The 12,375-nt window shown below is 35.5% G+C and overlaps 1 protein-coding gene across 3 annotated transcripts in view; it reads left to right on the top strand.

The window, feature by feature from the left end:
• SEMA3A (semaphorin 3A) overlaps positions 1-12,375 on the top strand; it is a 174,380-nt gene that overhangs the window by 62,972 nt on the left and 99,033 nt on the right. For all 3 annotated transcript variants that reach the window (XM_084514583.1, XM_084514584.1, XM_084514585.1), the window contains one exon: positions 8,156-8,275. In XM_084514583.1, the coding sequence (XP_084370709.1) occupies positions 8,156-8,275 (120 nt within the window). The remainder of the gene's footprint in view (positions 1-8,155; positions 8,276-12,375) is intronic.

Below are 12,375 nucleotides of genomic sequence, written 5' to 3'. Positions count from 1 at the left end.
CAATTATCTGCATCTGCTAAATGAAGATTTATGGACTGGAAACATGTCTCCTAATTTGGACATAGTGAATACAGAACAATTTGGAGAAACTTTACTTCTTAAGACTTTAAGCAATTGCTAGGCCATACAATTAATGATAATAACAAAGATTTGAAGACCTGTTTAACTGGTGTGTTTGGTCCACAGTACCAGTAGTGAACAACTACCCTTACAGGTAGACAGACAGAAAGGCAGGCAGGCAGCGAGTCATTTTTTGTTTCACCCTCACTGGCAAAAAGCAGGAAGCCAAAGAGCTTTCCATCTGCTGTGCAAGTGTGCTGACAATTACATTGTTTTCTAATATAGCATGCAGGTTTGTGGCTTGAAGGAATCAGGACATAACTGCTTTATTTTTAGTGGCTTTTTTATCACATACTTTGTTAGTTAGCTTTTTGTTTTTTTTTTTTTTTTTGTCTTGATGCCTTAATGGTTTAAATTCATGCAGACATCCTGCAACTTGAGTAAATTATACATTTTAAATATTCTCATGAACTCTTGTCATATCAAAAAAAAATCAGACAGATAACAGGCGTAACTTAATTGGGAAGATAACTGGAAGTACAGTAAGCTGCACTAGGCAAGCAAGAAAGAATGTCTTATCAATCCTCATCAGCACCCTCAGTCTGAAATTTCTCAGGGCATGGCTTGACAGCAAAGGAAAGTTTAGATATGGAACTAATCAAGCAATCATCTTTAATTTTGGCAGTGGTGACCATGTCTAAGAGTAGTGTCATTCCTGGCATCACGGGAGGGGTCAAATCCTCTAGATCACAATACAGTGCAAGGGCCACTGGATCTCAGGATCTGGCAGCTTTTTCTGAGCTCTAACGTACTGAAGATCTTCAAAGTACAATTAGAATTCAGTTCAGAAAATAACATAGATTTATAAAAGAGATTAAGTATTTTATTTGCCAAGAGATATCCAAGGTTTCTATTGGATATATATATATATATATATTATTTTTAACGGATTTTAACTGATGGGAAATCCCTAAGAACTAAGTTAATAGAAATCCCCTCTGTAACACAGACCCCAGTATTTCAACTGCTCAGCTAACTTCACTGCAGACAGATTTTCAGAGGGTAGGACCATAAAACATTGAACCTGCTGATTGCAAGGTACAGTAATGAGAAAACAGGGATGGAAATGAAGTTATTGATCCAAACTCTGGGAGATACACAGCAGTAAATCACAGTCTGCAAATGTTTTCATGCCAGCTGCGTGCATTGCTGGCCCCTCCCACTCTAAAATCTTACACATTCAGGTTCATTTGAAATGTTATCTCATGGAGTACAGGTGCCACGCATGATTCTCCCACCCATCAAACCCTGCGCAAAGCTTCTAGTACTGGGAGATATTCCCATTACTGCCAATGCAGCAGTGGTTTTGCAGCAGTTACCAATTAGCTTACTCGAATTAAATAAAATTTTTAAAGGATCATTGCCATTTAACAGGACTGGAATGATTTGCTCTGTTCCCTGCCTACTTTGGGCCTCTTTAAGCAGACTTTACTATTTGACCAATGTTTTTAAGTGCTACTGTAATGCAAATAGGGAAACAGTACAAATTCTTAAATAATTTTACTGCATTTTACAAAAAAATAAAAATAAAATTAAAAAATCGTGCAAGTAGCAATGAAATGTGTAGCTGTGAAAGTATATGCATTGCAGAACTCACACTAAGAAGGGCTTCTTTGTACGTTTGCTGATGTGCTAAAGAGTTTGCAGGATCTAGCTGACAACTATTGATCTGTGTACAAGGAACTAAATATATATTTATTGCACTAACACTCCAGAAGTATTTTTCCTGAAACAATGCTATTATATACTGAAAAAGATACCTAGCCAGTACAGACTGAACTGATTGCAGCTGGCAGTAGACCACCGGCAAAAGAAAGAAGTGAAAAAGCTCCCTGATAACTTGGGAACATCTTTCAACAGTGTAATAAATATGAATGACAGCAGTAATATCAGGGTTTACTTATTCTCCATGGATTCCCGACCTCGCCTCTTGAGAATTCATCTAATTAGACAGAGGGAAAAAAAAAAAAAAAAAAAAAAAAAAAGTAAACATATTAATTAAACTCATGCATAGGACTTGATATGGAAACTGTCTGTTCACTTGATCTGAAAGACAAAACATGTATTTGTTTTGTTTGTCCAGCTGTTAGATGGTAGCTTTAAATCCCCTTGTCTATCCAGTTTAGACAAAACCTTCTGATAATTTAATCACGTAGTTATGTGGGAAGGTTGAAATAAAGGAAGAATGTATGACAGGGTCTGATCATTATCTGGATTAAATCAGCAGAAAACTGTTGAAGCTAATGATACTGTAATAGATTATTTGGCCTTTTACTCAGTGCCCTGCATAATCTGTCCACTTATATTTGCTGTAGTATCTCTGAAGCAGTATAGACATAAATTCTGTTTTTTGTGGTGTTTTTTTTTTTTTTTTTTTTTTTTCTTGTTTGTTTGATTGGTTGTTTTTTAATAGAAACATCTTCTTTAAAATAAGAAGAAAAAAAATAGCCTGGATATTAATTAGTCAGTGGGACTTACTCCTTAAACATCCCCTATAAAAAATAAAATAAAATAAAATAAATAAATAATAATTATATATATATATATATAAAAAAAATTGAAAACTCTTTGCTGCATCAGTAATCCAGACTGAAAGATGTAAATTCCAGGCTTCTTGGGGAGACATAATTACTGGAAACTCATAAAAACCACCTAAATTCAGTTTTAATTTTCATATGCAGAGCAGATGTTTTGACAGATGGATGGACTTTATTTTTGTAAGTGTCCGGGAAAAGTCTGCATAACAGTCTAATCAGTGTTACATATCTGTAGTGTTTGTTTTTCAATCTTTGTGCTTTTGGCTCCTATGCCTTTTGTTGCAGACATTTTCTTTGTAATTTGTTTTTTTCAGGATAATTTCTCTCTCCATAATCCTTTCTATTTGATACATAAATATTGGAAATCTCTTAAAAATTAGATGTGTATGTTTGGTTAGTGTCAGACATATTGATATTCATATGGTGGGTGTCCTGCTGGAAAGCTTAATTAATATTTTATCTTCTCTTCAAGACAAGCCCTCTGCCCTTATTTGTAATATATAATATTTGGATTTGGAATTTAGACTTAAGGTCCAGACACACTGGAACTCTTTGACCTTAATTCACACTTTGATTGTAAGTGACAATCTAACAGTTTCTCAACTTGTACTACAAATAAGAGTTTAGTGCAGGAGGACTTGCAGTAAGGTTGGTTCCTTTGCTGCAATACCTTAGTATGATGGAATGATTTTAGCTACTTTAATTTCAATAAACTGTCAGTATAGCACATAGTATAACCAATAAGGAGCACTAACCATTTATTTGGGCATGCTTTGGGGGATAGTGGCAATCATGTCATCACAGTAGCATCTCCAGAATTTACATGGGAAAAAAAAAAAAAAAAAAAAAGCTTTCTGTAAAAGTTCCCTCTGTCAGGACAGAGAGACAGAGACCTCATAAACTATGCTGAGTCTCCAGGCATGATGCTGGGGCTTAGCTGCTTAGATTTTAAGTTAGAGATGTTTCAGCACAAGGCCAAAGGCATAACCTACAGCTCTCAGGAAACCTTATGCAATTTATTGAAATATAAATGAAGATTAATCCTCTCCTGCACTAGGCAAGACAAAGTAGTGGGGGTTTTCAGGACTGCAGTAACTCCCACATGATGTACCTAATTTTCTCTTTGAAAGTCTACCTCAATCATTTTGTAACATATGCAATCACTTATGCTTTCTGCTATATGCATGCATACATAAACTCAAGCTTTAGGGCATAAACCTGTGTTTAGCTTTATACGGACAAGAAAAAATTCCTAATATGAAACTCCCCATTATAAGAAACAGGATTATTAGGTGGAAAAATTCTAGTGATTCACTATGGTGATTCCAGTACTCCTCTTTTTTAAAATGTATTTTCATTACCTATCCAAGTGATATTTTCCTGCCTACAAAGAACTCTGCAAACTTCACATTCATTTTCATATATTTATTTACATTATTAGGCCAGAAGTCCCACTCAACTCAGCTTTCAAATATTAAAACATAAAAATAAAAATATTTCCACCTAGGAAGTAATTTTTGAAAGTCTAATCTTCTTCCTTAAACTGTTTTACCTGAAGAACAACAATATTCAAAGGGTATTAATTTGTCCAGAACATGTTCCCTTTAAACAATGTTCCCTTCCTGGGAAGAGCAAAAATGAATTCAAAGGTACCAGGGGCTGAACTCACATGTGGACACAGTGTTTAAATTTCCTGATAATTTGATCATTACAACCTCTGGCTCTTGGTTCCTTCCTGTTCCTCCACTGAATATTTTCTCCCACATGCTGTAATTTGCCAAGATACTACATTTCTTTTGTAGTCTTCACTTCCTTTCCAGTATCTTACACTCTGAGATCATATAGTGAAATGCCTCCTGCTGGCATGGACCTTCATACTAACAATATAGTGCTTGCCTGAGGGCCTGTCAGCAGGGGATGTGGCTGCCAAGAAGGACAAGCCCAGTTAGAGACAACTAAGTCATTCCAGGCCTCCAGCCAAGGTGGTTGGTGGTTACTTTGTAGTCAAATTGATGTAGCCACCAGTGTTGGGACCAGCAGAGCTGAGTGCCAGATTTCTCAGATGAATACCACTGCACAAGCTGTGAAGCCAGGGCAGGGTTGGGGAAACAGATCCTGCACATTTGAGTCAGTCACCCAAGTCTCATGTAGTGGTATGGTAGTCTTAAAGCACACACTGTTTTGTAGTGTCTTCTTTGGCATACATTATGCTAAAATTTTGAGTTTGAGTGAATCATGGAGAACTGTTAAAGTAGTTACAGTAGAGATTTTATTATTATTGTTGTTATTTTTTTTATTTTTTTTTTTTATTTTTTCCCAGAGTCACATAAACCAGGTAAAACCAAGTATTCACCTTCACGGAGCAAACTCTTATTCTTCTCATTGTATCAGTCACAAACTCACAGGTACAATGACATTTCCACACATTGTGCTGTATCTGTGCAGCTGTACTTCGGCACAATTAGGCAAAGGAACGACTCTGATTACACTGCAATGGAAATCAAAGAGACTGTTGCTATTGTTCCAGTGAGAATAGTCCTGTCTCCCAGGCAGGGTAGAAACTTCACTTTGAACTTCCTGAGTTGACAAGGGCTTAAATCAGAACTGTAACTTTACTTTGATGTCATTTATTGTGGTTTAATAACCCTCTTTATTTATTTTTTTACAGTCATGTAAAATATATAAAGAAACCTAATCTGTTAGGGAGGTGTATGAGAATTTACTGAATGGATCTTAATGGTTCCTTTATGCAGCTATAAAACACAGAGAAGCTATGTGACCAGTCTGAGTTGGACTAGGGACTTTAAATGTTATACAAATTTATTTGTTATAGTCAAAGGTTTATTGCTGTAAGTATTTACCTTCCCCATTGTTTAACTAGGTAGTGTATTTCTCAGACATCTATAATAAAAATGTGTTGCACAATGAATTTAGGAGAGCTTAAAGGCAGGGATGAATAAACCAAATTGCTTATAATATGAGCAATTATAGATAGAAATAGTAATTCTACTGATATTAACTCAGATACAGTACAATTGAAGCTCAACAGTTGAAGCAAAAATATGGTTAGGAAAAAGTTAAATTATTTTTTCCTTCTCCTTCCTACCACAGACTAATCTGATATAATTCAGTGAAACTGGTAGAATTTTTCTTAATTTCCCTCCAAAGAAATCAAAGAAAGCTCTGCCTTTAAGTGAAGAAGGGTTTTCCATCTCACCTTTAAAATACTAGCTTGCAAAAACCTTCTTGCTGTATAGTATATGCAGATGAACAGTGTTTAGCAAATGCCTATAGAGTCACAGGTACTGTGTTGCTATAAACTAGAATAGCTCCACTTAAATCAGCAAAACAAATTGTAATTTACCCTGGATGTGGATCTAGCCCACGTACTCACAGCATTTTGTAAAGGTGTGTGTCCATTGGGCCCCTGTCATTTAATGCTATTCAGGTAGGCAATTATTAAATAGTAGACCTCAAAGACATTTCTAAAGTCAAGATATATCAAATCAGACAAGGCAAGGCACAGTCCTGCTGAAACAGATGTGTGATTATATTTGAACAGATACAACGTTAAGGAAGAAAATTCTAGATGCTTTAATAATGTACAAATCATTGGTCAGTTTTAAATTATGCAGTGTCAATGATTGATGCTTCAGCTGGAACACAGACTATCAGATCTTTTGCAAGGATTGTATAATTTTGTTCATTTTTAATTTTGTTAATTTTAACATTATGTGAATTTATGGTATTTGCTCAGTTTTACTCTTGCAGGTTTTGTATTAGTAATATATTTTCACAGTTTCTCCATATTTCTTTTATTAATAAGAACAAAGGACAACAGTATTAAGAACAATATAGAAACATATAGTGTAATTTTGATGATTTATGCTAGGTATTTGTTTAGTACTCTACCATTGTGACAGTGAAAAGCAGCTTGTGAATATATGTAATAAATGTATGTTCATGTTTATATATGTGTGGGAGGAAGAATATGTATGCACCGGAATTTGTGTGTGTTTTTATTATGAAAGGTCAGTATGGAAAGATTTAAAAGAGACCCCTGCTCACATCCATCTCTATTTCTTTCAATTTCCTGTTGGATTACCTTAACTATCTCTATGTTTTCTCTTCTATCTCAGTTGGAAAGATAACTTAAGTTGTCAGCAGCAAGCCAAGGACATAACAGTATTCTATATAGTTTTCTCTACAGTACTCTTTTTAGTATGTTGCCATTAACTGTTACACAAATAAACAATAAAATTAGAAGAGCAGTCATTTTGGTGAAGTCCATTATGTGAAGCAGGGAATCAGTGTTTTATATAAGTTCAGTGCTTTTCGCAGTGGTGGCCTAAGGCATGCCTCAAATTGCACATGCATTTTCATGGCCATTATTTTCTGGTTGAGATTATCTGATTTAATTAGTAAGCAAGATGAGATCTCAATGTAGAGATCTCCTCTAGGAGAGGCGGTAGCTAAAATGGTGTTGCCATGGGCTCTGGTCTACTTGGAGAAGTAAAACTGAGTGTTATACTAAAAACGCACCAACTATACATGGAAAAGTTTCCTCCTTTATTTTTACACAAACTTTACTGGTTGTTCTATTTTAATATTCTTATTTTTCTCCTATTTGAAATCCATTATAAAATTGTGTTAGTAGACTGATTCACAGACATTGACATTTATTTTCATTGTTAGACCTGGTGGGAATGGAAAGGTTAAATAAAGAAAAAAAAAATCTTAACTATCAGGTTAGACACTTGCAGTTAAATATGGAAATTAATAACATTTATTTAATAACAGGCGTTAATAGCAACATTTTTACTAACAGATAACAGATTATGTTTGTGCTAGGCACTGTTAGAACATTTTGAAGCATTGAGAACTAGAATTACTCATGATGGATAATTTACTCAAGTGGAATATGCAAAGTTTATATTTTAGGGGTCATAAACAGTTCTAATAAAGTTAGTATTCGTCTTTCTAAAATTGGTCCCTAAACATAGACAATGGAGGTGAGGCAGCATTCATATCGTTTGTAGAAATGTTATATCAATGATTTGTTTTTCATCAACTCCTTCCATCTGGCACATTTTTTCTTCTAATTGTTACTTAATTGAATACAAGCAAACAGTTGGTCCATTTTTCTTCATTATTTCATTCTGACACATTTCTATAAATGGCTTTTGTCTTACAAACACGGCAATGCCATAAATTACAAAGATGAAGAATGTCTGAAACAAATGAGGAAAATTGTTGTATAATTTTTTGTTCAGGGTTGGATGCTTTATTAAATGACAACCAAAGATATTTAAATGAGATCCTAAATCATGCTGTTTATTAAATGCTTAGTGCTAAACATGCTTATAAACAGCTTGAAATGATCACACCTTTAAAATCTGTTCATTCAGCCATAAATCCACAACACAGAAAGCACTCCCATTAGTCATAATCACCAAATTAACTTCACGGATGCAATTTATTTTTCCTTTTCTTTGCAGAGAGAATGTGCTAATTTCATCAAGGTGCTCAAGACTTATAACCAAACCCACTTGTACGCCTGTGGAACGGGGGCTTTTCATCCAGTGTGCACATATATTGAAGTTGGAAGCCATCCTGAGGTAAATTATCTTAAAACAATATTTCTTGTTCAATCTTTATTGGTGTTTAGCCATGAACCCTCTGCCAAAATGCCCTCACTCTTTTCTGGAGCTCGGTGAGTGGATCTGGTAGGACCTGCTCTCACCAGACTCTGGTGCTGATTGATAAATCACAACCATATCTGTGCTTTTCTTTCCTACATGGCATCCTTTCTGCCTGGCTCCTAAGTAAATAGCAATTAGCCCATTCTGCCTCGTTCATAATTCAGCCTGTGCATTTATTCTGAGGCCAATTTTGTCTTTTAGTCTCCTACTACAGAGTGCAGTCTGACACCATGGCAGCTTTCTCCCAGCTGGGAATTAAAATAGTGCTACGCCTTCATAAATCCCACTTCTCAGATTCGTCCTAACACGTCAACATGTTTTCATATGTGACCTACGTTTTGTTTCCTTACATTTTTTTGTGTGAAAAATGAGTAATTTTTTCCTCTCCCCATTTATTTTATTTATTTATTTATTTATTTCTCACTTTTGCTTAGTACTGCAGAAGGCATGGCATAGCTTTTGTAATATTTTGTCAGTAATTGTCGTAACTACATAAGCATGGTCTTCTGTGAAAAACAGTATCACCAACAGAAAGCAATTGGGCCATGCTGATTTTCCTGGCTGCAGGTTAGACTAGAATGCAACTAGAATGCAACTGCAGTCCAGCTAACCTAAGTGTTGCTCCATGGACTGTTTCAGTTTAGCAGCCAAACTCTTGATGTGTTTTCAGCACTCACTTACTTCATTTAAGGATATGTTTTATTGGTGAATCTATAGTTATGTTACTTGTAGCTTCTGTGATCTCTGAAGAACAGTTCTTTCAATTTACCTTATGGTTTTGCAATTCAGGTTTTCAGATTTCTCTGAATAGAAAGACGTTGTTAAATGAATGAGAACTCTGTTATTTAAAAATCAGAATTTTTTCTTGTAGAAAAATTAGCAGACATTTTGAGTGTTGACTTTATAGTCTGGAAACCATTTTTCTCTATAAAATTGTCTTTTAATATTTGAAATATGAGGCTTTTTAATGTTCTAAACATAAGGTTTTGAAGGAATAAAGGAGCTGCAAATTAGAAGTTTATTATTATTATTATTATTTTTATTATTATTTTTTTTTATACGTATTCATTAATGCTTTATTCCAGAATGCATTCTTGGCAATTAGTGATTGTCTCTTGACCACACACAGTATGTCATTGCTTACTGCATTAAACAGATTCTCTGCTTCCTGAGATCCATTTGGGAATTGGTAGACATATTAATTAACTTTAGTTCCGTAAGATGTGTGTCAATCAATCCTTGGCTATCTGCCAAGTGAATCTATCTGCAGAGAGATAGCTGGTATGAGGTCATTTACTTCTACATGTGGCTGTTTTATGACTGTGCCATAAAACTAACACACACTTTATGAAGGATTTATAGAAAGGATGATCAGAGATGAGAGGCCGGATCCAACCTTGGTTTAACATTCAATGTTTTGGAAGACTTGAGTCAATGATGTGTTTGGCCCTGGAGCTGAAAGAGGACGTTTGTTTTAGCTTCCTTTTATCAGTCCATAACTATCAACAAAATCTAAATAATTGTTGTTTTTTTTTTTCTTTTTGGTCATTTATGCAGTAAGATTATTAGCCCCCATGTGCCAGAATCGTTCTCAACAACCATTGTTTCAGCTTTGCAAATCAGGGAAAGGATAATGTACATCTGAACTGACATAGTCACTGTTAGCGTCTGATTTCCTTTTCATGTTTAAGCTATGAGTGAAATCACCCTTAATTTCCCCTTCATTAGCACAAGTTTCTGTATCCTCTGAATGATTGTGTAGGAAGAGTCATTACCTTCTCAGTCCAGTTCTTCCTGTGCAGAGAGAAACTGGGGCAGAGAGGAGGCACTAGTACCCACCTACTCTTGTGCCTTGACAAATGTAGTAGTCTATGTCCTGTCTCTTACAACGGTGATAATTTGACAAGTAAATGAATTAATTAGGTTTGCAATGAAAAACAGCCTGGACCGTCTTTCTCTGAGCTAGGGCTTATACCAATGACCTAGCCAGGAGTTTCAGTAGTTTCAGTGTGTCTTCTGCAGAAGCAGGGGGAAGAAGACAGTGCTTGATTGACAGAAGCTATTAAAGACATAAAGAAGGGGGGGATACAATGTTAACCCCTCAGCCTACACTCTGCATCTGTAAAAGCCAGCTGGTTTATGTGGTCATATCAGACAGCAGCAATGGGCATGTCAAAGGGCCACTGCTTCTGTATTGTGTATAGTTTATACCTCCCTAACATTCTATAAAAGGTAAAGAGTAAAACTGAAAACAAAGGGTTGATTTTGAGTTAAAAAATTGCCATCTAAAACATTTCCTGAAGATTCATTTTCTGCCACAAGACTTGGGGAAAATTAGCAGACTTCACCATCTGCTTGTTTATTTTCAAGCACTTAAAGAGGTAAATGTGAACTGATTAGGGGAATAGTCAGGGAATGTACCTACTGTCTAATAAGACTGCTTGTTTATGTGGTGGCGGAATGGAACCCACCTGTCTGTGTCTGGTGGAGGAGTGGAAATTAGTGTGTGTCAAACTGAAGATGGAAAAAAATGAAATTTAAAGAAAAGAGTGGGAAGTGATAGAGAAGACACTAGAAGCAATTGGAGCAAGCTGCAGGGGGCTGGAATATGGTACAATTCTTCTGATTGGGAAAGGAAATAAATTGCTTTGTGTGACAGTCATAAAATAATGGGAATATGAATTGTTAAATTTGTTGAATATCTCTTTGATATGAAGCAGCATATTACAGCCCCATTCCATACTTGAAGAAAACCATTTCTAGTGATGAAACTAGGCAGATCTAATTGAGTTTGATGAAGTACAGTATGAGAAATAATAATAGAAAGGTAAAAGGATATGAACAGCATGCTGTGCATCTGATTAAAAATGATCTGCACAAATGTATACAGCGTAATATGTTGTGAATTACACCACATTCTAAGGAGTAAAGCAGACTAATCTGTGCTTAAATCCATTCCAGATGTGGGAGTGAATAACCACAGTATTTAGAGAGAAGAATAAAGCTAAAGTTTGAATAGACTTTAAGCACGTAAGTCATGAGTAAAAAAAAAGAAAAGGACATATTTAGAGAGAACATGGCATGTGTATATTCACAAAATACCTGAGGAGAACCTAATTTAAACCTTGAGATCATCCACTGCAGAGTCTGCATTTGTACCTTCACTGAATAGGGCAAACTGGTTCATATGCAAATGACTACATTGTATATCCCTGAATTGTGAGATGACCTGAATAAGTGAGATGACCTAACACAGACACCTACACCAGCTTCAGGGGCTTGTTAGGCAACAAGTGGCATTCTCTCTAGATAACACAATATAGCACAAGAAAGCAATTACTAGACAATACAAGAAAGCAATTAGTAGAACCATGTTCTGACTTCTGAGGAAACAGGATTTAATGTGTAGGAATGTTGTCTTTAGTTGCAAAATTACACAAGTCAAATCTGTGCTTGAAAGAAACACATCCAACTGCAGGGAGACACAGAGGTGCATTAAACCCACTAGAAAATCACAACAGGATGCAAAATGCACCTGCCTGTGCATGCCTGAGCAGGGGGAAGCAGCCCTGTTCCATTTCCCCAGGGTTCCCTTTGGGGTAGTTTGTATGAACATGCAAAGAACAGTCCTGTTTAAGGAAAGAACAGGATTTTCCATTTACTTAACCTTTACATACACGTTGAAGTATAGAGTGCCTTTTTTTTTTTTTTTTTTTTTTTTTTAAACACTCAAGACAGGCACTGCAAAGAGCTGTACAAAACTGTTTGCCAGATCTTCAGCAGGAATACATTAAGGTTTCTTCAACAGAGGTAAATCAATAGACTGTCTGAAGAACTAACCCAGCTTCTTTTATTGTCTCCTAATTCCAAATTTCTTGTCATTGTCCAACTGATTAAAACTCGTTTTTAACTGGAAGAACTTAAAAGATCTGGGATTACTTTACTTGCAGGTTATTTCTCATTCTTAATCAATAAAGAAACTCTTAAGTTTAGTTCAGATTTATGATGTACATAAA

This window comes from Aythya ferina (genome assembly GCF_964211825.1).
Source record: "Aythya ferina genome assembly, chromosome: 1".
Lineage (NCBI taxonomy): Eukaryota > Metazoa > Chordata > Aves > Anseriformes > Anatidae > Aythya > Aythya ferina.
Note: the sequence above shows the minus strand (reverse complement) of the source record. Positions and strands in the feature narration are given on the sequence as shown.